The 26825-nt window shown below is 35.8% G+C and overlaps 1 protein-coding gene across 2 annotated transcripts in view; it reads right to left on the bottom strand.

The window, feature by feature from the left end:
- Positions 1–26825, bottom strand: part of ATP5MC3 (ATP synthase membrane subunit c locus 3) — a 100559-nt gene that overhangs the window by 7702 nt on the left and 66032 nt on the right. For both annotated transcript variants that reach the window (XM_074215666.1, XM_074215667.1), the window contains one exon: positions 12359–12415. In XM_074215666.1, coding sequence (XP_074071767.1) covers positions 12359–12403 — 45 coding nt within the window. In that variant the 5' untranslated portion in view covers positions 12404–12415. The remainder of the gene's footprint in view (positions 1–12358; positions 12416–26825) is intronic.

Below are 26825 nucleotides of genomic sequence, written 5' to 3'. Positions count from 1 at the left end.
TCATTTCCAGTATTAAATATAAAATCTTCTGTGGGCTATCAAAAACCTTTCTTAATCTGAACTATTTCTAACTTTCCAATCTTTTTACACTTAATGATCCAGCCACACTGACCCCCTTGCAATTCCTCAAACATAACAGTACATTTCCTGATGCCATGAATTTTTACTGATTGTTCCTTATTCCTCCAATACTCCCACCTTTGGTTGTCTTCAAGTTTAGCTCAAATTCTGCCTTATACAGAAAGCACTGTTCCTTCTCAATGTCAACACTTACACATCTGAGATGAACTCCAATTTATCCTGTATTTTTATTTCATGTGTATGTAGTTGTTTAAATCTTTTCTCCTTCATTAGAGGAATTCTTTGAGGGCAGGGACTGTTTTTATCTTTCTTTGTATCCCTACAGCTTAGCATAGTGGCTGAAATTCAGTAAATGCTTAATAAATTGTTGATTTAAATAGACTTGATTTATAGACTTAATTTCTAGGATTTAGACTTGATTATCTCTCCAATTTCTGTCACATACTCTTGTTGTGAATTGAGTGATAGTTAATCATAACTGATCTTCAACCTAGTTTCTGGATTTGTAATTTACGTATCTTCAAGAAAGAGAATTAAAACATTTTCTTCAAATATTTTAGCCTGAAGTTCTGCTGTTTAGTTAGTTTTGAGTTGTGTCTCATTCTTCATGACCCCATTTGGGTTTTCTTGACAAAGATACTGGAGTAATTTTCCATTTCTTTCTCTAGCTCATTTAACAGATGAGCAACAGGGTCAAATGATTTACCAAGGTTCATATAACTTGTAGGTATCTTAGACCAGATTTGAACTAGTGAAGAGGAATCTTCCTGACTCTAGGCCCCAAACTCTATCCACTGAGCCTAAAAGTAGCAGATTAATAATGTTTGTTTCCCTAGAAACAAATGTCCTTTTTAGCCAGTCACATTTGATCTAGAATAAACCAGACCAAATTTCCAGGTTCTTCGCATTAAACTTAGCTTGAGTGGCCTCATGGCCTGTCTGAAGGGAGGGCAGTGCATGTCTAGTTGTGGGGAAATACAACTGTGTGATGTCACTGGGTAATACCACTATGTCTCTTAGGCATAAGTCAGGCTCCCATTCTCCCCTGCCTCCTTTCCATTTGCCTACAAAGGCTCAAGTCTCATATTTACTCATTTTCCTCACTCAGACACCATAATCCCTTTTTCCTCCTCTTTACTGCTCAACTTCTTGAAAAAGTTATTTGTGGCTGACTTCATTTTCTGTGACTTCTGCCAACTCTTAACATTGTTGACCATTTTCTACTGTTTTTAGCTCCTAAAACATCATACTCTCTGGCTCAGTCAAACTAACACTCCTGTCTCTGTTGGTTTTCCATGCTCCTGTTGAATCCTTAAAATGTCTCAAGGATCTTTTTGCTCCCTTTCTCTTTTCTCTGTGACAATTTCATTCACTTCAATGGTTTCAGCTGCCATCTCTATACAGATGACTCCTAAATCTATATTTCCAGTCCTGATTTCTCTTCTGAATTCTAAACTCTTGCCTTCAACTACTTATAGGACATCACCTAACTGCTCTACTGTTAACTCAAAGTCACTATGTCCCAATAAAAATTATTAGTTTCCTTCTAAATCTATTACTCTAGATATTATGATTTATATCAATGATACTTTTTCTTCTATCTTACCTCATATCTAATCACTTAGCAAGTACTCTTGTTTATATTTTTACAGGTAGCAATTGTAGCACTCTTTTTCTTGCAGGTTAGTCAGCCAGAAAAATTATCCTAGGTTTAAGGGACTCTTTAGGTCTGTATTCATTCAAAACATAGTTCTCAATCCCAGAGATGTGTTAACTTTTAACAATCAGACAGAAGACACAATTGGATCAAAGCAAAATCAAAAGTCTTGAAGGAAATGAGGGATTCTGTAAAATGAAACTGAGGAAGAGGTATAAATCAATAGCTAGCTTAAAGAAAGGAAAACTAAATCACCAGTATCCAAAATGAAAAAAGTTCATTCACAATCAATGAAGAATAAAAAAAATTTAGGTACCATTTTGCCCAATTTTATACCAATAAAACTGACAATCAATGAAATAGATGAATATTTACAAAATTACTAAATATTCAGATTAACAGAATAAGAAGTAGAAGACATTAAATAAGTCAGTTTTAGAAGAAGAAATTGAATTAACCATAAATGAACTCGCAAAGGAAAAAATATATAATATTAGATAAACTATCTAAAAAAAATCCCATAGGAAAACAAGACCTATTAATTCCTTCTATATACAAATGTCATCTTTATATCTAAGCAAAGAAACTCAAAGTAGAGCAAGAAAAATATTTCTGATGAACACTGATGCAAAAATTTAAAATATTAGCGAAGAGACTAAACAGCATATCACAAAAATTGTATACTAGCACTTCTTGTTTAGTTGTATCTGATTCTTTGTTGATCCCATTTGGGTTCTTCTTGACAAAGATACTGGAATAATTTTCCATCTCCTTCTCTAGCTCATTTTATAAATGAGGAAAAACATGTTAAGTGACTTGTCCAGGGTCACACAGCTATTAAGTGTTTGAGACTAGATTTGAACTCAAGAAGAATCTGATTCTAAACCCAGCACTCTATTCACTGTATTACCTAGGTGCCCCTACACTATGATCATGTTGTATTTGTGCCAGGAATTGAGGGATGGTTCAACACGAGGAAAACTAGAAACATAATTGACTAGGTTTAAGAATAGGATTACATCATTAAATGCAGAAAACCTTTTTTTTTTTTTTTTGCAAGGCAATGGGGTTAAGTGGCTTGCCTATGGCCACACAACTAGGTAATTATTAAGTGTCTGAGGCCAGATTTAAACTCAGGTACTCCTGAATCCAGGGCTAGTGCTCTATCCACTGTGCCACCTAGCCACCCCTACTGACAAAAATAAAAAGTTGTAGGATATCAAATAAATTCATCTATATCATCAGCATTTCTGATTGTCTACAAAATCTAGCAGAAAGTGATAGAAATAGAAATTCCATTTAAAATAACTACAGAATACATGAAACACTTCAGTCTACTTGCCAACAAATAGGAACTATATGAGCCCAACATTAAAAAACACTCTTTACATAAATAAAGGTAGATTGAAATAGACTCTGGAGGAGAGAGCAAGACTGATGACTTAGAACAACTATGCTTCACTTAAATTCAATTCGCTTGCAAGTCCTAATGTCATTGGTCCTCTTCCAGAACAAAGAATGAATAACAAACATCTAAATTTTAATTGCTTGTAGTAGCCTGAGCCAATCTAATAAAGATGAGAGTACTATCTAAATTAATTTACTTATTCAGCATCATAGCAATCAAACTACTAAACAATTACTTCATAGAGCTAGTAAAATAACAAAATTCAGCTGGAAGAACAAAAGGTCAAGAATCTCAAAAGAATTTATGGAAGAAAATGGGAAAGAAGAGGGACTAAACTGTACTAGATTTCAAACTGTACCACAAAGCAGTAATCATCAAAACAATTGGGTACTAAGAAGTGGAGAGGTTGAACAAAGGGACAAATCAGGTACACGATATGTAGAAGAAAACGAACACCGTGATGTTTGATAAATCAAAGATTTCAGTCTGTGGAAGAAAAAACTTAGTTTTTGACACAAACTGGGAATATTGGAAAGCAATGTGGCAGATTCTTACCCAATATACCAAAATAAGCTCCAAAAAGATGATGCTTTGTTCTTTATTCTCGAAAACAGCCATGACATCAGGGAGGTGATGCCATGACAAGCACATGAATGGATTTGAGTGAGGCGTTGTTGTGCTAAGTCACCAGCCTCACTTTCTTCTCCAGAGTCCTCTGGGTCCAGTGGTCAGAAAGGAATCAGGATGATTGGAGATAGCCCTGAATATGAGACAATCAGGGTTAAGTAATTTACCCAAGGTCACACACAGTTAGTTCAGTGTCAATAACTAAGACGTGATGGGTGACATTATAAAACAAATTAGAGCAGCAAGGAAGAAATTACCTACCAGATCTGTGGACAGGGGAATGTTCATGACCACACAAAAATTAGAGAGGATCACAGAAGGTAAAATACACATAACATTTAAAAGGTTTTGCACAAACAAAACCAAAGCAACTAAAATTAGAAGAGATGCACTTTAAGTGGAAATATGCATTATTGTGTGAGGCAGCTAGTGATTCAGTAGATAGAGCACTAGCACCTGGGTCAGAAAAACCTGAATTCAAATTCAGCCTCAACACTTTCAGCTGTGTGATTCTGGGTAAGTCACTTAACCTTTGTGTTCTTCAGTTACTTCATCTGTAAAATGGGAATAATAATAACAGCCCCCTACCTTCCAGTATTGTTATGGCGATCAAATGATATGTGTAAAGCGACTATCCCAGTACCTGGCACCAGGCAGGCACTGTAGAAATGCTTGTTTCTTTTTCTTTTCCCTGTGTGATCTTTTGATGCTTCTTAGACTCCATTTGGTGGACTTGTTAAAGAGTTTTAATTTGCTGTGGAAACCTACTAGCTAGCTTACTGAATTCCTCTACACTCTGCACACCTCATTGATTCCTTTTCCCAAAGTCTTGGTCTTCCCTGACTGTGTGTAACATAATAAAGCTTTTATAAAGAATATTTATTTCAAAAGATAATTACAAATATACACACTGCTCCCAACATGTGGGAGGCATAATCCCCCTTTCTCCTTGTATCATCTGATTCTTTGGGGAAGGGAAGGTGAGTCATTCATAGCTTAAGTTAGATCTCATAGAGCACAGTCATAGTACTAAATGGAAAACCCTCTACTGACTCAATCTCAGGTGCTTTGGCTTCTCAAGATTTCTATAGTGGCCTAGATGACTGCACCACCAAACTTTCAGTTCTGGATCCAAGGCTGCCGAGGCAGGAACTCCTGATCTTGTGAGTGCTACCTCCAGCACCTGAAACAAAAACGCCAGGTTCATTTCATGGAGCTGGAGTAAAGGAAAGGTCTCTGTTGAGCACAGCAGCTAGAAGTACAACGAAAAGATGATGGAACTGAGAAACCACCCACACAGTGGACTCCATGATAGGCAAATTGGGCTCCAAGTCAAGTTAACCTGACTCAGAGACACACACATCCATGATGAAAGTCAGAGCTTTGGGTGAGCCTTTGTTTACCTGCACAGGGAGATAGTGAACATCCTTGAATGTCCCTACAAAATCCCCATTCAAATAATAAATCAACCTGCCAGTCCTTTAATAGTATGGTTGTTTCCCACCTTTGACTGATGCTCAAGGATCAGTTTTGCCATCCCAAAGGAACTGCCTATTTTCCTAAGTGGTACCCCTCTTCCATTATTCCTCTCTTACCTTTCCTATTCCTTTTTATAGGTTTTGCTATCTCTGGATTTTATTGACAATCACTACCAATTTGTAATAATTGTCAATGCTCTACCAATGAAGCTTCCTGTAACGACTATTTTAGTTATCCATTTTAGAATTCAAACAACTTCAGTTCTGTTAGATTTGTGCCCCAATGGTAGGAAACCTCTTCTCTATTATAGTTACCATTAGAGGCACACAAAAGGGAAAGTCTTTGCAGCAAGTTTCTCTTATAAAATTATCATTTCTAAGCTATTTATGGAGTTGGTCAAAATTTATTAGGATAAAAGTCCTTAACTGATAATTGATCAAAGCATATTGACAGATAATCTTCAGAAAGAGGAATCAAAGATAGCAATGTAAAAAAAAGATGCTCTGGATCACAAATAATTAGGGAAATTCTGAGATTCTACTATATACATTGACAAAACTGACCAAAAAAAGAGAAAAAAAATGCTGAAAAGGTTCTGGGAAACCACATATATAAAAGCACTGTTGGCAGAGCTGAAAACTGGTCTACCCGTTCTGGAAAATAAACTGAAACTATGTCCCAAAAGCTACATAGTTATACTGTACATACCCTTTGACCCAGTGATACTGAAGCAGAACACAGAGAAAATGCTATAGTCTTTTGGGGCTTTTCTGCACCGTGGAGGATGTTCTCCATTCTGGGTTGACTATTTCACGATTCTCCTCTCCCCTCCCCTCTCCCCTCCCCTCTCCCCTCTCCCCTCTCCCCTCCCCTCTCCCCTTCACTCTCCCCTCTCCCCTCTCCCCTCCCCCTTCCCTCTCCCCTCTCCTATTCCCCCTAGCTTTAGTTCTCTCTTTTGACCAATGAAGAATTTCATGCAAAATTTCTCACATCTGCCCCAGCTTCAGGTGTCACTCTTTCCACCCTAATGCAGGTTTGCAAAAGCCTCTTCCCAGGTTTTCCCACCTTTACTCATACCCCTCTTGAATCAGTCATTCATACCACTGCCCAGGCAACTTTCCTTGCCCATAGATTTATTCATGGTATACTGCTTGACCTTACATTAAAGATGCTTCACTCTGGGTGTCACAAAATAGTCTGGCCTGAATTCGTATTACTCCTCATCCTGCATTCTACCCTCTGACCAGACTGACCTATTCTAGAATTAAAAAATGCCATGCCACTTCCCTCTCTTTTTTTGCTCACACTTCCCCATGCCATGATATCCTACCTAGCCTTCTTCATCTGTTGAATTTCTACCCATCCTTTAAAGTCAGACTGAAAAAAACACAAAACCAAGCCTTGCTCCTTGATTGTCAGCTATGATCTTCCTACTTGGACTTCAGAGAGTCCTTATTCTCAAAAAGTGAAAGTCCAGAAGGTGCTGTGCTACTACAGAACAGGCATTGCCTCTGGGGTCAGGGGACCTGGATTCAAATTCTGATTCTATGATTAACTTTCTGTATAATCCTGGGTTTATAATGTCAACTTTTGGGGCCTCAATTTCTTCATCTGTAAAATAAAGTGTTTGGACTAGATGATTTTCATGACCCCTTTGAGAGAAATGATTATTAATAACCAATGATTTGGGGAGATTCAGTGTTTCCCCTTTTTTCTATAGTCCTCATCTCAAAGTTCAGTTTTGTGAAAGAAATTAAATTAACTCTCCTCAATCTTGGTCAGACCCCACCCAATCTTACACGGAATTTAATCCTATAGGTTCTCATCAGGTTCTGGGTGGGGATAGATTCTTTGATTAGATTGGGGGTAATTTAGAAATAAATGATAATCAAAGTTCATTAGAATAGATCCATCATAATATTCATTTTTCTTGTTAATTGTTAACCCATCAAAGTTGGTTGCCACTCTGAGGAACACTCCTCTTTCAAGGTCACATAAGCCATGAACCTGCTGCCATGATTGTCTTTGGCATTCAAGTGTGACATGACTTCTTATTAATAACATGCCAGCCTTATTAATGAAATAATTAAATTACCCAGAAACTATGTCTGTTGAACTATTTAAATTATCACACCTTCCATTTTGAGATCTATGATTCTATGAAGTCTCTAATGTATTCATCATATATCATGGAATATTATACTTATCTGTCTTGGCCCCTTCTAGAATATAAACTTTGTGAAAAAATGTACTTTATCCAAACTATATCTCTCCCAGGACCCATCACCCATCAAATTGATCATCACTGTGTTACTACTTTTGCAAAGGTTTAATAAATGGTTGTGTTTTTTGAAATTCTACATCCTAGCTCTAATTCTTAAATATCATATATTACTTTACCTTTGGGATTGACATTTTTGACAATGAAATGTGCCATTGGAACACATTTTTTTTTAACTCTACTTTTTATCTGTAGCTATGCTTGGTTTGAATGCCAAGGAACAAGATGCCCTGGGGTCAAGTACTCTCTGGTTTCCTTATTTCTTTATTTTTAAAAAATATTTTGTTTTAATCAGCACAAATTGTCCTTGTCATCCTTCCATCTCCCCCAACCCCTCAATTTGCAAACTGAAGAAAGAAAACATCTTACAAATTATATAGTTCATCAGAAACACTTTTCTAATTAGCTACTTAAAAAATGTTTTTTTGTTTTATTCCACATTCTGAGTCCTTTATCTCTTTATCAGGAGGTAGGTGGTTGGTTCTTGGTTCTTGTTCTTCTTTATTGAAGAAGACCAAAACAACATCAATATATTTGAGATAAATAACAGTGAGTCCGACTGTGGCTGATCAGACCAATACGAGCTTGGATGCTCTACCACAGGTCAGACATAAATAGTCCATGAACACCCAGGTTGCTTACTCTAAACTTATGTTATGTCACATTTCTTTTGAGCTTCTTCAATTCTGCCTTCTTCATAAAGCACAGCACTCTTTCTGATGTGAGAACACTATGCTGGGCGGTCTGTACCAGTGTCTCCCATGCTGTACAACCAGTTCTTAAGTTCTTCAATGAGACCTTCAGTGTGTCCCAGTATTGCTTCTTTTGACCCCCTTGTGAGTGCTTGCCCGGTGTGAGTTCTCCATAAAACTGTTTTTTTGGCAAGTGTACATCTGGCATTCTAACAATGTTCCCAGCCCATCGGAGTTGCACTTTCTGTAGTAATGTTGGAATGCTAGGCAGTTTATCTAGAGAGAGGACCTCAGTGTTTGGTATCTTTTCCTGCCAGGTCATCTTCAGAATCTTCCTAAGACAATTTAAATGGAAGTGATTCAGTTTCCCAACAAGGTGCTGGTAGACTGTCCAGGTTTCACAGGCATATAGCAATGAGGTCAGCACAACGACTGTAGACCTTCAGTCTGGTAGTCAGTCTAATACCTCTTCTCTTCCACACTTTCTTTTGGAGACTCCCAAATACTGAGTTAGCTTTGACAAGGCAAGTATCAATCTTATTGTCAATGTGTACCTCCTTGGAAAGGACACTTCCAAGGTAAGTGAACTCATTCACAGTACTCCAAACTTGTCTGTTTGCTTTAATGGATGTTCCACTTATGGATGGTATGGTGCTGGCTGTGTTTTCTTGGTGTTGTTAGACCAAAATTAGCACAAACAACAGAGAATCAATCCATACTTTGTTGCATCTCAGTTTCAGAGGCTGCATTGAGTGCATAGTCATCTGCAAACAGAAGATCATGCACCAGCACTCCCTCCACTTTGGTCTTGACTTGAAGCCTTTTCAAGTTGATCATCATTGTGTTAACTGACCTTGATTCTGTGTTCACCTTCAGTGAAAGAATTTGACAATATGGCAGAAAACACCAAGTTAAAAGGCATGGGAGCAAGGACACAGCCTTGTTTTACTCCATTGGTGACTGGGAAACCTCAAGAGTATTGTCCACCATCCAGAACCCGGGCAAGCATGCTATTGTGGAATTGATGTACATATAATACTGATGAACTTCTCCAGGCAACCAAATTTTCTCATAATTTTCCATAAGCCCTCATGACTGACAGTATCAAAAGCCTTGGTCAGATCTACAGATGTTGTATACAGACCTCTGTTCTGTATCTGGCATTTTTCCTGGAGTTGTTGGGCAGCAAACACCATATCGACATGTGTCTTTATTAGTCTTCTGGAATCATGGTTGGCCATTGCATTGATAAGAGTTCAACATAATAGTATGTCATCACTTTTATAAAATATAACTTCAGCTATCACTTGATTTTTGGATACCCTCTCATTCCCATTTGGTTCCACCTCAAAAAGAACTAATATTTTTGTGCCAGCTTAGAAATTTATTTTTCTTAGAACAAATCCCCCCCTTTTCTGGCAGCTAGGTGGCACCATGAGTCAGGAAGACTCATCTTGATTTCAAATCTGGTCTCCAACACTTTCTAGATGTTTGATCCTGGGCAAGCCACTTAATCCTTTTTGCCTTAGTTCCTTATTTGTAAAATGAGCTGAAGAAGCAAATGACAAACCACTCTTTGCCAAGAAAACCCCACATGAAACATGGAGAGTCAGACAAGACAGAAAAACAACATATACACACATACTTAGAGTGTAGGTGAAGTATGATAATGGCACACCTAGCTTATGATCTGCACATACCTATGAAGATATCTCAGATAGACATTTTTAATGGATAACGAACCAAACCCAAAATTGAATGGGGAAGGATGGGAATAAGAAGGTTGAATTGTGTTTGAGAAATTGTGCAACATTGTTAATGACCTCAAGTTGCTCTCTGAACAAAACTATATTTTAAATAGCAGTCTTTCCCTAATTATGCTATATGACTATAAATACCCTGTTATGGAATCAAAATTACACATCTTTCAAAGGGCAATGGGAAGAAACACTGTGGGCATTCGGTAGACTGTTTTACGTTTCCAAGAACAGATTTTACACAAAAATAATAAGAGTTGAATGACCACAAATGGAAGTTGGCTGGCATTACATTGAAAGTAAGGAGTAAAAGATGGACAGGATAATAAGAGAAAGGGTAACAAGTAATGCCACATGCTTCAGTAATAATAAAGCAGTAGTGTTAGGATATTTAGAGGGAAGGGTCCTCAGTTTATTGAGTTGACATCAAGAGGAAGATTTCTAAGACAACTTGAACAAAAGTTGCTTAGGATAAGAGGGTGTATATATCTATCTCTATCTCTATCTCTATCTCTATCTCTATCTCTATCTCTATCTCTGTCTCTGTCTCTGTCTCTGTCTCTATCATCTATCTATCTATCTATCTATCTATCTATCTATCTATCTATCTATCTATCTATCTATTTATCTATCTAGGATGTGATAGAAGTTAAAGGTGGCAGAATGGATATAGCATCAAACCTGGAGTCAGGAAGAGTCATATTCCTGAGTTTAATCCAGTCTCAGATACTTAGTGGAGATGTGATCCTGGCAAGACACTTAATCTTGTTTGCCTGAGTTTCTTCATCTGTAGAATGAACTGGAAAAGGAAATGACAAACCATTCTAGGATCTTTCCCAAGAAAACCTCAAATAGGGTCATGAAGAGTCAGATATGATTGAAATTGACTGACAACAACAAAAGAAATTAAAAGGAGTTTCCAATCATAACTCATTTATGAATTTATGAAGGATCATTAAAGGCAATGGGAGGAAAAGGAATTCAAAAGTCAGATTTAAAAATGCTTCTTTTTGTTGTTTCTCCTTTGTTCTTGAAGAGGACCATGCCATTGGGGAGGTGAAAACATGACATACAAGTGAATTGAATTTAAGTGAGGTGGGATTGTGCAAAGTCACCAGTCTCATTTTTTCCTCTGGAGTCATCTGAGTCAAGATATGGATCAGGATGACTGGAGATGGCCCTGGATTCATTGGAATTCATTGTGAAATTTCTCCTTATTCTGCTCACTTCATTCAGCATCAGTTTATGTAAGCCTTTCCAGGTTTTTTCTGACATTCACCTGCTCATGATTTTACAGAACAATACAGCACAATAGTATTCGAGCATAGCACAATTTGTTCACTCATTCCACAATTGATGGGCATTCCCTCAATTTCTAATTCTTTGCCTTTAGTGGCTATTTTTGACAATTTAGTGGGTATCTTGATTTTTCATTGTCTTGATTTATATTTATTGGTTACTTAGGGATTTTGAAGTTTTGAAATTTGGGTTACTATGAATTCCATAGGATCATAGATTTTTAGTTGGAAAAAATCATCTAGCTCAACTTCATTAAAGGCAGTTAGCATAATGCAATAGTGTCTGATGGGTGGGGCTGCTTACCTGAAGTCTCTCCCCACTCTAGTCTATCCTCTATTCAGTCACCAAAGTGATTTTCCTAAAGCTTTGGTCCAACTATGATACTCCCTGCCCCTAACAAACTGCAGTGGCTCCTTATCTTCTCCAGGATCAACTACAAAATCTTCTGGCCTTATGTTGACCTACCATACCACATGGGTGGTTGTTAACAGACTTTTCAAATTGGCTAGTAGTCAGAACCAACCATTTTAAAATTTATCTGAAGTCAGTAACTCCTTTCCTCAAGGAATAATGGGGGCATAGTAATCCTGTTAAAGCTCCATCCATCCAAAACTAGTCTTATTTAGCCATTTCTTATGAGGGTATGTACATATATGATTACCTTTATATCTATGCTTGTGAGTATATATATATTTATGTGTGTGTATATATGTATATATACATATTATAATTTTCCTTTTAAATTCTGGGTGATGACATTTATTTGAGTTATTTACATTTCCCATGTTATTTTTTCTTTCTAAGATACTGCATTTGGTATACAAAATCCTTTTATCCATTTATATTTAAAACAAACTTTTCTTTTTAAACATTCCTTCAATCACTGAAAAGTCTATTATTTCCCCATGACAGAGCTGCTGCATTTTTAGATATTAAAGTGTGTTATATTTTTTTACCTCTCAAGTTGATGCTTTCTTTTTTAAGAGAAATCCTGAATCCCAGTAGTAGCTTAGTCTTATCAGCAGTACATTTACAACTGTCTCTTTTCAAGGGTCATTTTTAAAAATCATGTTTTACCTTATCTTCCAATTCCAAGGGTACAGCCCATCTTTGTGCATCCATTCTTTATGAAGACTATAAACACAGAAAATAGTAAATTCATTAGGTTACTGTTCTGATTGAAAAGCCATGTTCAGGCCTTGACAGAAATTAAATGTTACCAGTGGTGACATTTTTCTTGGTTTTTATTGTTTCTGATTCCTTTCTCTAAAGTTAAATGGTAAATTTTGATGATTTACATTTAAAATGAATATTCAAAATTTATAACCCTAGTTTTTTAATGGAAACATTAAAATAATTATTCTATATTATATTCACTTTTATATTCTTTATGTATTTGTTAAGCCTTTACATTTTCTATTTTTAAATTACCAATCTAATTTGTTCCTAAAGTCTTATTTGGTCAAATGGGATCATTGTAAATTTATCTTAGAATTCTGTAACTTGGGAATGCTTTGATAAATGAATTCAAGGTTCATTTAATAATAGAATTGGAATCCACCATTAAATTATAATAGCCAAAAGTTGTTTGAAAGTCTCTTGGTCATGTTAAAATGTAATGTTATGTTTTATAGCATTATCAGCTATAGCTTTAAGGAGCTGGAATAGCAATTAGCAATTACTATTCACAAGTCAAATCCATTTAAATGAGGTTCTAGGACTTCTGTTGATTATATTAGATTTTTTTTTTTTTTTTAGTTTTTGCAAGGCAAATGGGGTTAAGTGGCTTGCCCAAGGCCACACAGCTAGGTAATTATGAAGTGTCTGAGGCTGGATTTGAACTCAGGTACTCCTGACTCCAGGGCCCATGCTCTATCCACGGCACCACCTAGCTACCCCTATATTAGAATTTTCTTATGAAAAATGTTTTTGAAATAAAAAGGATATTGACTCAGAATTTGAGGTCTTTTTTGTTGAACACAATTTTTTGTAATGCTGTTTTTAAACAATGAATTTCTTTTTTCCTTTGAGATGTTTTCACCTTAAATTGGTCTTTGTGACTTCCTTTTGTAGTCTTGTTACTGAGAACATTAACTTCTACTACTAGAGTTTAAAACAAAAGAGAATTATGTTCAATTAGAACTTTGTTCTAATTATAAATATCAGGCAAGGCATAAACCATGGAGAATTATGTTCAATAAAGATTATCTGCCATCATCATGGAAGATGGCCTAAGCAGAATCAAAATGAAAGAGGGGTTCCCTAGAAATGATGAGGTTTTCTCAGTTGTTCCTATTCTTTGATATTATGCTGATTGTTTCAAGACTCAGAACATTGTAAATTTCCTAAACTGTGATCTAGTTAAATAATAATAATAATAATAATAATAATAATAATAAATTCCAACTACCCACTTTGTAGATGAAAAATGCATATTATCAGGACTTATATTTACTTAGATGAGCAACCTATAGAGCTTTATTATCAATTTATACATCTTGAACTGGATCTGGTTTATGGACAATTCTTTGTTTTTTTGTTAGGTTTTTGCAAGACAATGGGGTTAAGTGGCTTGTCCAAGGCCATACGGCTAGGTAATTATTAAGTGCCTGAGGTTGGATTTGAACTCTGGTACTCCTGACTCCAGGGCCAGTGCTCTATCCACTGTGCCACCTAGCCTCCCCTACTGACAATTCTTACAGACAATTCTGAGTCCAGAATTGAAACTAGACTGGTTTGTATTTGAGAAATTATGTAGTTTTTCAATAAATCTAGCTTTCTCCCTGAAATAAAGTTCTGCCTTTTAAAAATCCAAGGGTCTTCAGCTGCTATTGTGTGCTTGAGGATCATTTAATATGATAGACCTCCAAAGAATTAAAATTAAGGGACATCCAAAGGGCACATGGTACATACTAAGTTGAAATGTATTATTAATAAAAATTTTATTAGAGGAATTTATGACTAGAAAGGAAGATTCTAGAAATTTGCTTACTTTTACTAGACAGCCATAAAATGCAATTATTCAAAGCAAATCCAGTTGGTATAATAGAATTAAAAAAACAACATAACATTTCCCCCTCATGAGCTTCCCATTATCTTCCTCACATACACACACACACAGCAAGAATGAATACTGATAAGCATGGAGGGGGTTAAGCAGGGAGGAGAGTGTGGCTATAGGGAACATGTGAAACCAGTACAAACAAATGGAAAGGCAACTCTTACTTCCCACACTCCAGGACTCTGATGTTTTCTTATATTCCACTTCTTTTCTGGGTCTCCTTTTCAGTAGGCTACTCCTCACCACATGCACTCCCCAGAGGACTGTTCTTATTGCTACCAGTTACTGGGATTAAGCTGTGGTCTTCAGTTGAGGTATGCCTGTTCATCATGAAAGGAACCAGTAGGGTAGTGAAAAGGTGCAGCACAGAAGGTTGGTCATTAAGATCTGGGTTGAGATATTTCTACCTGTGTGACCCTGAACTAGTCACGCACCTGCTTTGTGCTTTTGTTTCTTCAGCTATAAAATGATGGAGTTAGACCTGTTGTCCTCTCCGACACTAAATCTAGCATCCTTTACTTTAATTATCAGCAAGACAACTAGTGCTGCTTCTGTCTTCAGTTCTTATATAACATTTTTTTCACATAGCTCAACTCTTGAAGTTCATTTAAAAAATTATTTATTTAAGGCAATGGGATTAAGTAATTTGCCCAAGGTCACATAGCTAGGCAATTATTAAGTGTCTGAGGTCGAATTTGAACTCAGCTACTCCTGACTCCAGGGCCGGTGCTCTATCCACTGCGCCACCTAGCTGCCCAATTGAAGTCCATTTTTTTTTGAGTATTATTTTTATTTTTGCATCTAGTCTATCATCCTATATTTCTCATCAAATGAGAGTTGAGGATGCCAACTGAGTGATAGCTGTTAAAATCTTGATCTGATAGCTGTAGAAGACAAAATAGACTGATCTGAACCACACCAGGTATTGCTATCTATTAGGATCACCATTTACATTGAAGATCAAGGAAAACCAATGAATTGAAGATCCCTTTGTAAAACTAAACTTCAAGTACAATGGAGTGTCCATTGTTATTCAACAAATATTCTTTTTTTAAAATTAATCTTTTATTTATTTTCCAATTATATACAATAGTAGTTTCTACCTATAATTTTTGTAAGGTTTTGAATTTTACAATTTCCTCCCCTCACAGAAGGTAGTCTAATAGTCTTTACATTGTTTCCATGGTATACATTGATTGAAATTGAATGCGTTGAGAGAAAAATCATATCCTTGAGTAGAAAATAAAATATTAGAGATAGCAAAATTATATAGTTCATAAGACACTTTAAAAAAAATAGAAGGTAATAGACTTTGGTCTTGGTTTAAACTCCACAGTTCTTTCTCTGGATACAGATCTCCTTTGCAGATACTCTAAAATTGTCTCTGATTATTACATTGAAGGAATGAGCAAGTCCATCAAGATTGATCATCACTCCCATGTTGCTGTTAGAGTGTATAATGTTCTTCTGGTTCTGCTCATCTCCCTCAAAATCAGTTAATGCAAGTCTTTCCAGGCTTCTCTGAAATTCTATCCCTCCTGGTTTCTAATAGAACAATAGTGTTCCATAACATACACATATGGCAATTTGTTCAGCCATTCCCCAATTGATGGCCATTCCCTCAATTTCCAGTTCTTTGCCACCACAAACAGAGATGCTACGAATGCTTTTGTATAAGTGATGTTTTTATTCTTTTTCATGTTCTCTTCAGGATATAGACCCAGTAGTGGTATTGCTGGATCAAAGGGTATGCACATTTTTATTGCATTTTGGGCATAATTCTAAATTGCTCTCCAGAAAGGCTGGATGAGTTCACAACTCCACCAACAATGTATTAGTGTCTCAGATTTCCCACATCCCTTCCAACACTGATCATTGTCTTTTCTGGTTATATTAGCCAGTCTGAGAGGTGTGAGGTGATACCTCAGAGATGCTTTAATTTGCATTTCTCTAATCAGTAATAATTTGGAGCAATTTTTCTTATGACTGTGGATACCTTTCAACAAATATTCTTTCTGATATTCAAGTTATATCTCCTAAACTCCTTATTTGAGGTCTTGGCTTTATCAAGCTACATGCTCATTGCCAATGCTTGAACTTTACTCAGGTCATGGATGTTCTGTATATCCCAGATTATCCTCTTGAAGTTGACTTCAGGTTTACCTTAAAGACTTGTCCTGCTGCAGCTAGGTTGCCTAGTGGATAGAGCACTGGTCCTGAAGTCCAACCTCAGGCACATGACACTTACTAGCTGTGGGACCTTGGGTAAATCACTTAACCCCACTGCCCCACCAAAAATAAAAAGACTCATACTAACCACATTCCTCCTTTCTATATCAACTGGATTTGTATTTAAGATTTATAACAGGGGTGGCTAGGTGGCACAGTGGATAAAGCACTGGCCCTGGAGTCAGGAGTACCTGGTTTAAATCCGGTCTCAGACGCTTAATAATTACCTAGCTGTGTGGCCTTGGGCAAGCCACTTAACCCCATTTGCCTTGCAAAAAGAAAACCAACTAAAAAAAAGAGATTTATAACATGTGCCAGTCTGTGTATTAATCCTAGCTTAGTCTGACTCCCATTCTTAACTTCCTTCTGTTTTGAGACACTCATATTGATGTTATTTTTATTTTTTCTGATGTCTTTGGCAATTTTGGGGGGCCTAGAGAAAGTAGAGAGAAACCTAATGGCATAGATAAAAATGACCTTGGGGTAAATGTTCCTTTCCACCTTTACCCTTGGAAAGTAGTACTCTAAAATGAACTGAGTAAAAGCTACAATCAGTATTGTGAAACAAGATACACTGGGCTCTGTGATTTATGGCATTTAGACTTGAAGCAATTAAATTTTTAAGACTATAGGATTTTTTTTTTTAGCACTGCAGTCAACTCTCAATTACTGATGATAATAAAAGGAGGGAACAGTACAATAGGGAGCTTCTCAAAATTAGTTTATTGTATGTTCAATTTAGACATGTATTATATAATTTTCTCCTACCAGTTTTGCTTTTAAAATCATATTTAACAAATCAGTATTAAAAATTAACTTTCATTCTCATGCTCAGAAAATGTAATAAGTAACAGGTAAAGCCAATTAGATGATTAATTTGCTTTGAGTAATTGACAGAATGAATAATTTATATGAAAAAGTCTGACAATTTGCTCTCTTTTTAGGCTAATAATTTTGAAATTGAATTTGGACTGGATGAAATGGTAATGCTTTGGAATGACTAGCTTTTTTGTAAACATTTAGGAAATCATCTAAAACCTGAAGAATGTGACCACTTCCTGAAAGAAATCCTAAAATTAAAACTTTGTATAATCTCATAACCAAAATCTGGAAATTTTGGTTCAAATAAGAAAAAATTATAAATATTCAGAAAGAAAGAATTCATGCACAGATTATAGTCAGGTTAGCAGTTACCATCCTAAAGAAGTAGAGAGTATAGAATATGATATCCCTAAAGACAAAAGATTAAAGACCAAGAACAAACAAAAAAGAATAACTTGCCTAGAAAGATTTTTGTATAATTCCATAAGGTGAAAATAGTTAACTTTCATCAAATAGAGGGCTTCCAACTATTTTTGATGTAAAGACCAGATCTTAATAAAACCTTTGAAATATAAATGCAGAAATCAAGAGAAACATAAAAAGGTGAGTGAACATGTGAATAATTGGAAGGAACTTTATCAAGATGTATTGTTTACATGCTGATGAAGGTGAGGATGATACAAGGATCTTTTTAGAGCCCTTCTTTCTTCAGGGGTCATAAAGGGAGACAAGATAGAAGTCTTGATCATTTGACAAAAACAGCATATTTTTTAAACCATGAGTCAGCATATTTAATGGGGACACCCTGGAGTGTTCTTTCCAGTTAGGTTAGGAGTGAAGCAAGGATGTTCATTATCACCACTTCTGTTTGACATAGGACTGAAATAATAGCTATAGTAATAAGACAAAAAAATAAATTGAAGGAATAAACATAGGCAAAGGAAAAACAATATTATTACTTTTTACATATGATAAGGTATACTTTGAGAACCTTAGAGATTTAACTAAAATAAATTAAAATAGTTAATAACAGCAGTAAAGTTTAAGGATATAACCCCCCCCCCAAATAATTCCTATATAGTGCCAACAAAATGTAGCAAAAGAGAGAAAGAGAAATTCCATTTCAAAAACCTACAGAATATATAAGATAGTTGGGCATCTACCTCCTATGAGCCACAGAATTATATGACTATGAGTTCAAAACATATTTAGAGAAATATAGACCTAAACAATTAAGAAAATATTAAATACTCATAGGTAGACTGAACCAATCTAATGAAATGAACTTATCCAATACCATGACAATTAAAATATTAATATTACTTTATAAAACTAAAAAAAAATTCATGTAAAGGAACAAAAGGATGAGAATCTCAAGAAAATTGATGAAAAAAGTGGAAGATAGCTCCACATCTCAAACTAGATTTTAAAGGAGTAATCATCAAAATAACTTTGTTATTTTAGTTAAAAAAAAATAGAACAATTGGTGGAACAGATTAGGTACATAAAACATGCAAGAAAATTAACTAGTAGTTGAAAGTTCAATATACCCCCAAACTTCAGCTAGTAGGGTTTAAGACTCCAGAACTACTGGGAATCCTGAGAGCTATCTGACAGAAATTAGGTTTAGACCAACACATCAGATCATTAACAATATAAGCACCAAGACCAAACCATAAACAAGTCAGATGAACAAGGAAGGAAGAAATGAACATTTCAGATTTATGGATAGGGGAGTTCTTGGACAAACAAGGGAGAGAAAGGATCTTAGAAAATCAAGTAGACAATTTTTACTGTATAAAGTTTAAAAGTTCTTGCACAAACAAATCCACTATAGTTTACTTAGAAAGTAAAGATTTATTTTTTTGGGGGGGGTATTTTTTTTAAAAAAGTTTCTCTGATAGAGTTCTCATTTTCCAGATACATAAGAAACTATCCAAATTTATGAGAGTCATTCTCCAATCAATAAATAGTTAAAAACATATGAATAGACAGATTAACTAGATTGTACAGTGATAGAGCTCTGACCTGGAGACAGGAAGACCCAAATCTGACTTCAGACACTTGCAGTGTGAACCTGGGCAAGTTCCTTAACCCTGTTTACCTGTTTCTTCATCTGTGAGAAGGAAATGGCAAATCACTCCAGTATCTTTGCCCAAAATAACTCAAATGGGGCCATGAAGAATTGGATGTAACTGAAATGACTGAACAACAAAAAATGATCAGACAATTCTCATGGGAAGAAATTCAAGCTGCCTATAACCATATGGGGAAAAAATTCTAAATCATGAATAATTAGAGAAATGCTCATTAATTTTTGAAGTTGGCCAGTGGGGGGAGGGGACAGGGGAGTGGTGGGGAGGGAGTAGAGAGAGGTAGGCAAGAGAAAAAAATAAATTAACCCTTGATAATTGAAAAAAAAAAAAACCCTGAACTTTAAGACCTGGCAAAGAAGTTTATATATATAACACTACAGGCAACAAGGAACTATTGAAGGTTTTTAAACTGGATAATTGTCTTCTCCTTTGAAAGATTATTTTGGCAGCTTTGTGAAGGATGAAAGTTATGTTAGAATCTGTAATTTAACTTATTTTCTCTTATAAGACATGCTTCTTGAAGGGTGAAATGAGAATCTTTCATGGGGTTGTGATTAGGATTGAAAAAAATCTACCTATATATGGTTAGAATGATATATTTATATATATATATGAATAAATTTAATCATTCTTATTCCTATGCTAAAGAAACCACGGTTTCTGGATACCGGTTTTGTGCCCTCTCCACCCTGTTACCAATTCCCGGAATAGAATCAACCTTAAGAACCCACCCAATTTGTACTTCTTTTTCCATCCTTTCATTTCTTTGTCTTCCTCTCAGAAATTAAAAACATTTCTGCTTGGATGAGACGACCAAAGGATACAAAGAGTAGTTTGAATCCCTGTTCTTTGAGAAGTCTTCCTTACCACTTTCCTCCTCAGTGTCTCATCCCAAGGACTCAGGTTGGCAGAGTTCTCCAGGGAATTCAATAGCAAAATTACAGTCACTGAGGGGGGACATGCTGGGAATCTGACATGAGTGGGGTTCATGATGAAGAGCCAGTGTGGGAGGAAATGTGGTAAAGGACAGACATTAATCTGGATGACTTGGGTTCTGGTCTAGTTCTTGCCAATACTATTTCCATAGTATTTTAGAGTTCATAAAGGCTTTTCCTCATGACAACCTTATAAAAGAGGTAGCCATAAATATAATCATCAGTAGTTACTTTTAACAGTCTAGATTTACATTTCTTGTCTTTCTGTTAAGAAATCAACAAAGGTATATAAACCAATGGGTAAATGCACTGGATCCACTTGTTACTTAAGGAAACCCTTTTACAGTGAGAAAAAAATCTATTTGTAAAGGTAAAAAAGTCTCATGTTAATTGCTTTGAACTTGGGTTTTCCAAGTTCATATTAATTTATATCTTCATAGGGAGGAAGGTCACCCTGTCTCAGTGAGGGTAAAGGGGTGGTGATTAACTAAGGTTGCTTGTATTCCAGGCTATAGCATAAGGAGAGATTGGGAGGAGGAGGATGAAAGTACTAATAGTTGCTAATGAAATGGGGCAAGTGACAGTTGGGTAAGTTGGCCCTCAATACTGGGTCAGGTAAGCTAACTCCAAAAGGAAGAAAAAGGTGATCAAGTCAAACACTTTGCAGATGCTAACTTCTTTCGCAGATTAATGTTTAGGTGAGATTTATGGCTCCCCCTCCTGATCAGTTTAGAAGACTGAATATTCAATAAGAGCTTCATCAGTGATCCCAAGTGATAGTCAAGAAGTGGCAACTAGATTTTGGAAAGGATATTGAAAATGTTGCTTTTGTGAAATACTCAACAATGATTGACTTAGTTCTTCTTAGCAATGATTCAAGACAATTGTAAAGGCTCATGACAGAAAATGTTATCTACATTCAGACAAAGAACTGATAGAGTCTGAATACAAATAGAAAGCATACTGTTTTCACTTTTTGCATGTGTTTTTTCCTTTTGAAAACTGTAATTGTTTTATTAACTGTTTCTTCTTTTGGAACATGACAATATGGAAATATGTTCTACATTAATGCATAAATATATATATATGTAACCTATATCAATCTGCATATCAATTTAGGGAGGGGAAGAAGTAGAAAATTTTATAAAAATTTTATAAAAAATGAATCTTAAAAATTAGTTTTACAAGAATTGAAGCAAATAAAATGCTATTAAAAAAGACAAAAAAGAGAAAATCCCTATTGCTTATTTTGATTCCTTGTTATTTACTTAGCACTTTAAAGTAAATGTTCACTTACTACAATGTCATGTGATTAATTTTAATTTTAGTTTGGAGATTAGGAAATAGGGACTTATGAGCATTGATTCTGACATGATGATATACCAAACAGTTTCTTTTTTTTCAATTGATACTTTATTTTTCCAATAACATGTTATTGAAGGTTTCAACATTCATCCACATGCATGTGCATATTTTTAACTTATATAATTTCCTTCCACCATCCCTTCCCATCCCCTGCCTTCAGCAATGAACAGTCAGGTGAATATTGTACATATACAATTGTGTTTAACATGCCAAACAGTTTCTATGAAACTGAATGCTTGGAACATTGTATTTGTTAGGGGAAAAATAATGGTTAACATTCATATAGTTCCTTAAGGCATATCAAATGTTTCATATACATTATCTTATTTGATTCTTATGGTAACCCAGTGAAGTTCTATAAGTTACACTTTTACTCTTATTTTACAGATTTAAAAAAGAGAGGTCCCGAGGGCTCTCTTCATTTGCCCATGGTCAAGCATCTCATAAATGTCAGAAATGGAATTAGGACATAGTTCTTCCCTGACTCAAGGTCCAGCATATATTTTTTTTCCTGACCCAAAATACAGAGGAGAGACTTGCCTACAGAAGGGTTGCTTTTTGGTTTATTCTTCTATATTTATCATTTGGACATCATAGCAAAAACTGTCCAGTTTTCATGTATCTCAAACTTTTTAACAGGAAATTAGAAAGTTATGACTGATCCTAAGAATAATACTTAGGTAAAAATGGACTTTGAACATTTCTAGTTGAAAACACATAGCTGATACACAGTGAAGGATAACCAAGCACAAATTTCATGCTATTTATACAACTTACACTCAACTGACCCACTTATCAGAATTGGTCTAAATTATAGAATTACTTTGGCAAAGGTTTGTAAGCATATTCCTATACTAGAGTCTGAAACTTTTCACTCTGTTCTTTTAGGATGGCATTTAGGGAGCCTCTGGGTTATGTATTCTGATTAGTTTCAAAACCAATCTAAATTTTCATTAATGCAGCTCAAGTCATGAAAGTCATCAATATCACCATGTAGCTCCAGTACAGAGAGTGTTCTTGGAAAGAAATTTAACCCCAGTGCTGAAAATCACTGCGTATTCTGATTTTCTGGCAGCGCTACCTTCACTCCCATCTGTTCGGCTGGCAGAATGCCCATGGAGACGTGCGAGGCCAGTTTCAGCAGGGCATAGGTGCTAACCAAACATGGCTCTGGAAGGGCAGCTTTCATCACACAGCAAGTGTCGTCTCTTCTGCCTGGCCATCCTGCTGTTTGCAAACAGTTCCAGCTTTGGGCCACATGCTTTGCTACATGGGAACACATCTGCAGATGTTTGCAGACATGATTAAAAAATAAATAAAACAAATGTTTGGTTGTATTTCAATTTCATTCTGCCTCAGTAACTGTAATTTAGCATTGGAGAAGAACATTCTCCCTTTGGGAAAACAAACTATTCTAATGACCCATAGGAATGGAACCCTACAATTGAGCATTTTATAAATGTCTTTATAATGGTAGGAATTTGACTGGGTGCAATTAGTCTTTTGAAATTGTCATTATCATGATTTGCTTGTCTTCGTAGGGTTTCCCTTTAAATATTTTCTTGGTGTTCTTTAATGAAAAAAATCATCTTTATCATTCTCTTGCTTTAACATTTTAAATTATGGTGGAGTCCGATATAAATCTACAGTTTAAGGGAAGTGTTAGAGTTTCCATATCACAAAGAATTTTTTTTTGGACCATGCTTATATGACAGTATTAGAATACTATTAGAGAGCATTTAAATATTTTTTTACTAAAGCATATAAACAACCATTTTGCAATTTGTAGTCTTAGATAATTATTGGGGGGGGGTACATCCAGTGTCATATAACTGGTATGAGTTAGGGTCTTGATTTCAAGGTCAGCTGTCTGTTTACTTCAGGTATGCTCTTCTCATGAATAGATATTTATGTAATGATAGCCATGGGTTTGAATCTGGAGTGTTCTCTTCTACTAAGGTGGGAGGTACTAGCACCCTGGATTCAGTTCAGACTTAAAGAAAGACTCTTCTTAAACTTTGTTAGATTAAGTTCCCATGTCAGGGAAAATCTCTAAGACCAAATCTTAGGTTTGGCTCATATCTAGGCTTTCTCCAAAAGGAATTTTCAAGGTTTTTTTCTAAAACAATACTTGTTATATGTAAAAAGTAGATCGTGTTTAGGAAAACTATTTCTTTGATCATGAAAGAAATATCAAAAATGCAAAAGATTCATAAGTATACCTTAGAAGATTTCAAACAATAATTGATTTCTCCTCACAAATTCTCCCAGGAGGTTGATACTTAAATTATTAATTAATAATATTGTTTAAACATTGAACATTAAAACATAAAATACTGGGTGGCACTTTTATGGACCTTTATCTTGATTCTATACTGTCTGAACAATTCCATCAAGGTCTATATCTTCTAAAAAGTTGGAGCATGTCTTGGGCTCATTATCCTGATGGGGGTCATTTCCTCCAAGAAATATAGAGATAACTTCAGGGAGAACATTTGCTGTCAGTCATGTGGATGTTTCAGTGACTTCAGATCCCTAGAGTACATAAGATAATTTCGAAGGTATGAAATGCCCATCTCAGGATTGCTGTTTAGTCACCTGCATTCAGGGAAAGGATGACAAAACAGGAGAGGCAGCCATGGCTCTGAGCTCTACTCTTGGGACCACATAGATAAACACGTGCTCATGCTATCTTGTAGGGGCTTCATCATGGTTGAGGGGAGGAGGATGATTCTCTACTTTTCCCTTACAAGAAATCAGAAGGGAGGAAGGCTAGAATGATAATGAAAATTGTCTTTCCTTTTAAAGTCAGCCAAGTGGTCAGCATTTGCTTTTCAGTGGTCAATACACAGGTCCTTCTGTGATGCGAAATGACTAAATATCCTTTTTTTCAAAGATTCCATCAAAAAGCTCGTAGCATATTTCATTAGAAAGAGTTCGGCTTCATGTGTACTTCTCTTGTTTTCACAATAAAAACAAATAGATGATACAGTAAGCTACTGTATTTTACTTTTTTAATTGAAAAAGTTAGTTCTGTATTTAACTTTTTTTTGAGGTCTTTGAAGGTTGTTAAATGAATCTAAAGAAATAAGTAATAACATTTCTTCTCTGAAGTAAAAGTAGAAGCCCCAAATACAACCTTTTTTTTTCTACTTAAGGTGAGGCTATTTTTGGCCATTTTATGGAGATTCATGATGGAAGGGGGAAGATTAAACAAATATCAATTCCCCCTTTTTTTTTTAACACTAAAGATTTGACTTTGAATTGGGCTCTGTAGGGAAATGGTGTTTTTAGCTTCATACTCCAAGAACTAAACTAAAGACAAATTAAGAACTGAGAAATATATGGTGAATTACCTTAACAGAGCTAGTGGTTAAACAAAAGTCATATATTTGGAAGTGAAATTAGAGATAATTAAGGAGCAATGACATCTCAGGTACTCTTTTTTTTTTTTTTTGCATGGGGTTAAGTGGCTTGCCCAAGGCCACATAGCTAGGTAATTATTAAGTGTCTGAGACTGGATTTGAACCCAGGTACTCCTGACTCCAAGGCCGGTGCTTTATCCACTACGCCACCTAGCCATCCCCCCATCTCAGGTACTCTTAAGTTTTGTCCTTCATTTTTGAAGGAGTCCATGAATCAGGGAGATGATTCCATGACAAGCACATGATTTGGATTTGAGTGAGGGGGTGATGGGCTGAGTCACCAGTCTCACTTTCTCTTCCAGAACCATCTGGGTCCAGTGACCAGAGAGGAATCAGGATTACTGGAGATGGCCCTGGATACTAGGCAATCAGAGTTAAGTGACTTGTCTAAGGTCACACAGCTAGTAAGTGGCAAGTGTCTGAGGCTGGATTCAAACTCCCATCTTCCTGAATCCAAGGCCAGTGCTCTATCCACTGCACCACCTAGCTGCCCTTGACAGGGAACTACTCTTTGCTTATATGTTTAAGGATATTGTGTTTAGGTGGAGGAAAAGGTGTGTCTAGGTGGCACAATAGATAGAGCTCTGACCCTGGAGTCAGAAGGACCTGGCTTCAAATCTGGTCTCAGAAATTTAATATTTACTTGTGGGTGTGACCTTGGGCAAGTCACTTAATCTATTGCCTTGCCAAAAAAAAATACATTTGTGCGAAAGAGCATCCCAGATATATGTGTGACATTAGAAGCATCACTTTCAGAATCTCCATAAGAATTTCTTATCTGTCTCCCTTTTTCTTACCTTTCTCTAAATCTGTTTTCCCCAAAAGAACCAGTATTTAAAATAATAAAAAACCTGCTTCATATTTAACTTTGTCATTCAATAATTCTGCAAACATTAAGTATCTATTATTATTTTCCAGTGTTCTTTAGTTACTAGATTAACAACATGTCAGGAAACTGATAATATTTGTCCTTCATTCTTGAAGAAGACCATGACATTAGGGAGGTGACACCATGACAATTACATGATTGGAACTGAGTGAAGGGATGCTGTGCTAAGTCACCAGCCTCACTTTCTTTTCCAGAGCCATCTGAGTCCAGTGGCTAGATAGGAATCAGGACGACTGGGGATGGTCCTAGATGTTAGATGACCAGGGTTAAGTGACTTGTCCAAGGTCACACAGCTAGTAAGTGGCAAGTTTCCAAGGCTGGATTCAAACTCCTGTCCTCCTGACTCCAAGACCAGTGATCTATCCTCTGTGCCACCTAGCTGCCCCTGTCAGGGAACTACTCTATGTTTATGTTTAGTTATATTGGTTTTGGGGAATAAAAAGGTGTCTAAATTATTTTTTTGCTATTAAAAATAGCAAATATGTAGCCTTTTAACTAAATTATGATTTGAAATGTCTATAGTGAGTTAGACACAATTAATAGTATATAATTATCTAGGAAAAAATGTATGAAGTCCTAGATAATTGATTGATAAATTAACCTTTGACATATTCAGTTATGTTGGAAATTTCCAGGACTGGTTCATCCTAGCAGTTGGAAATAGGTCAAATGATGAGAGCACATTATATATAAATGAAATTCCCAAAGTTAGTCATTATTTA

This window comes from Macrotis lagotis, chromosome 1, assembly GCF_037893015.1.
Source record: "Macrotis lagotis isolate mMagLag1 chromosome 1, bilby.v1.9.chrom.fasta, whole genome shotgun sequence".
NCBI classification, from domain to species: domain Eukaryota; kingdom Metazoa; phylum Chordata; class Mammalia; order Peramelemorphia; family Peramelidae; genus Macrotis; species Macrotis lagotis.
Note: the sequence above shows the minus strand (reverse complement) of the source record. Positions and strands in the feature narration are given on the sequence as shown.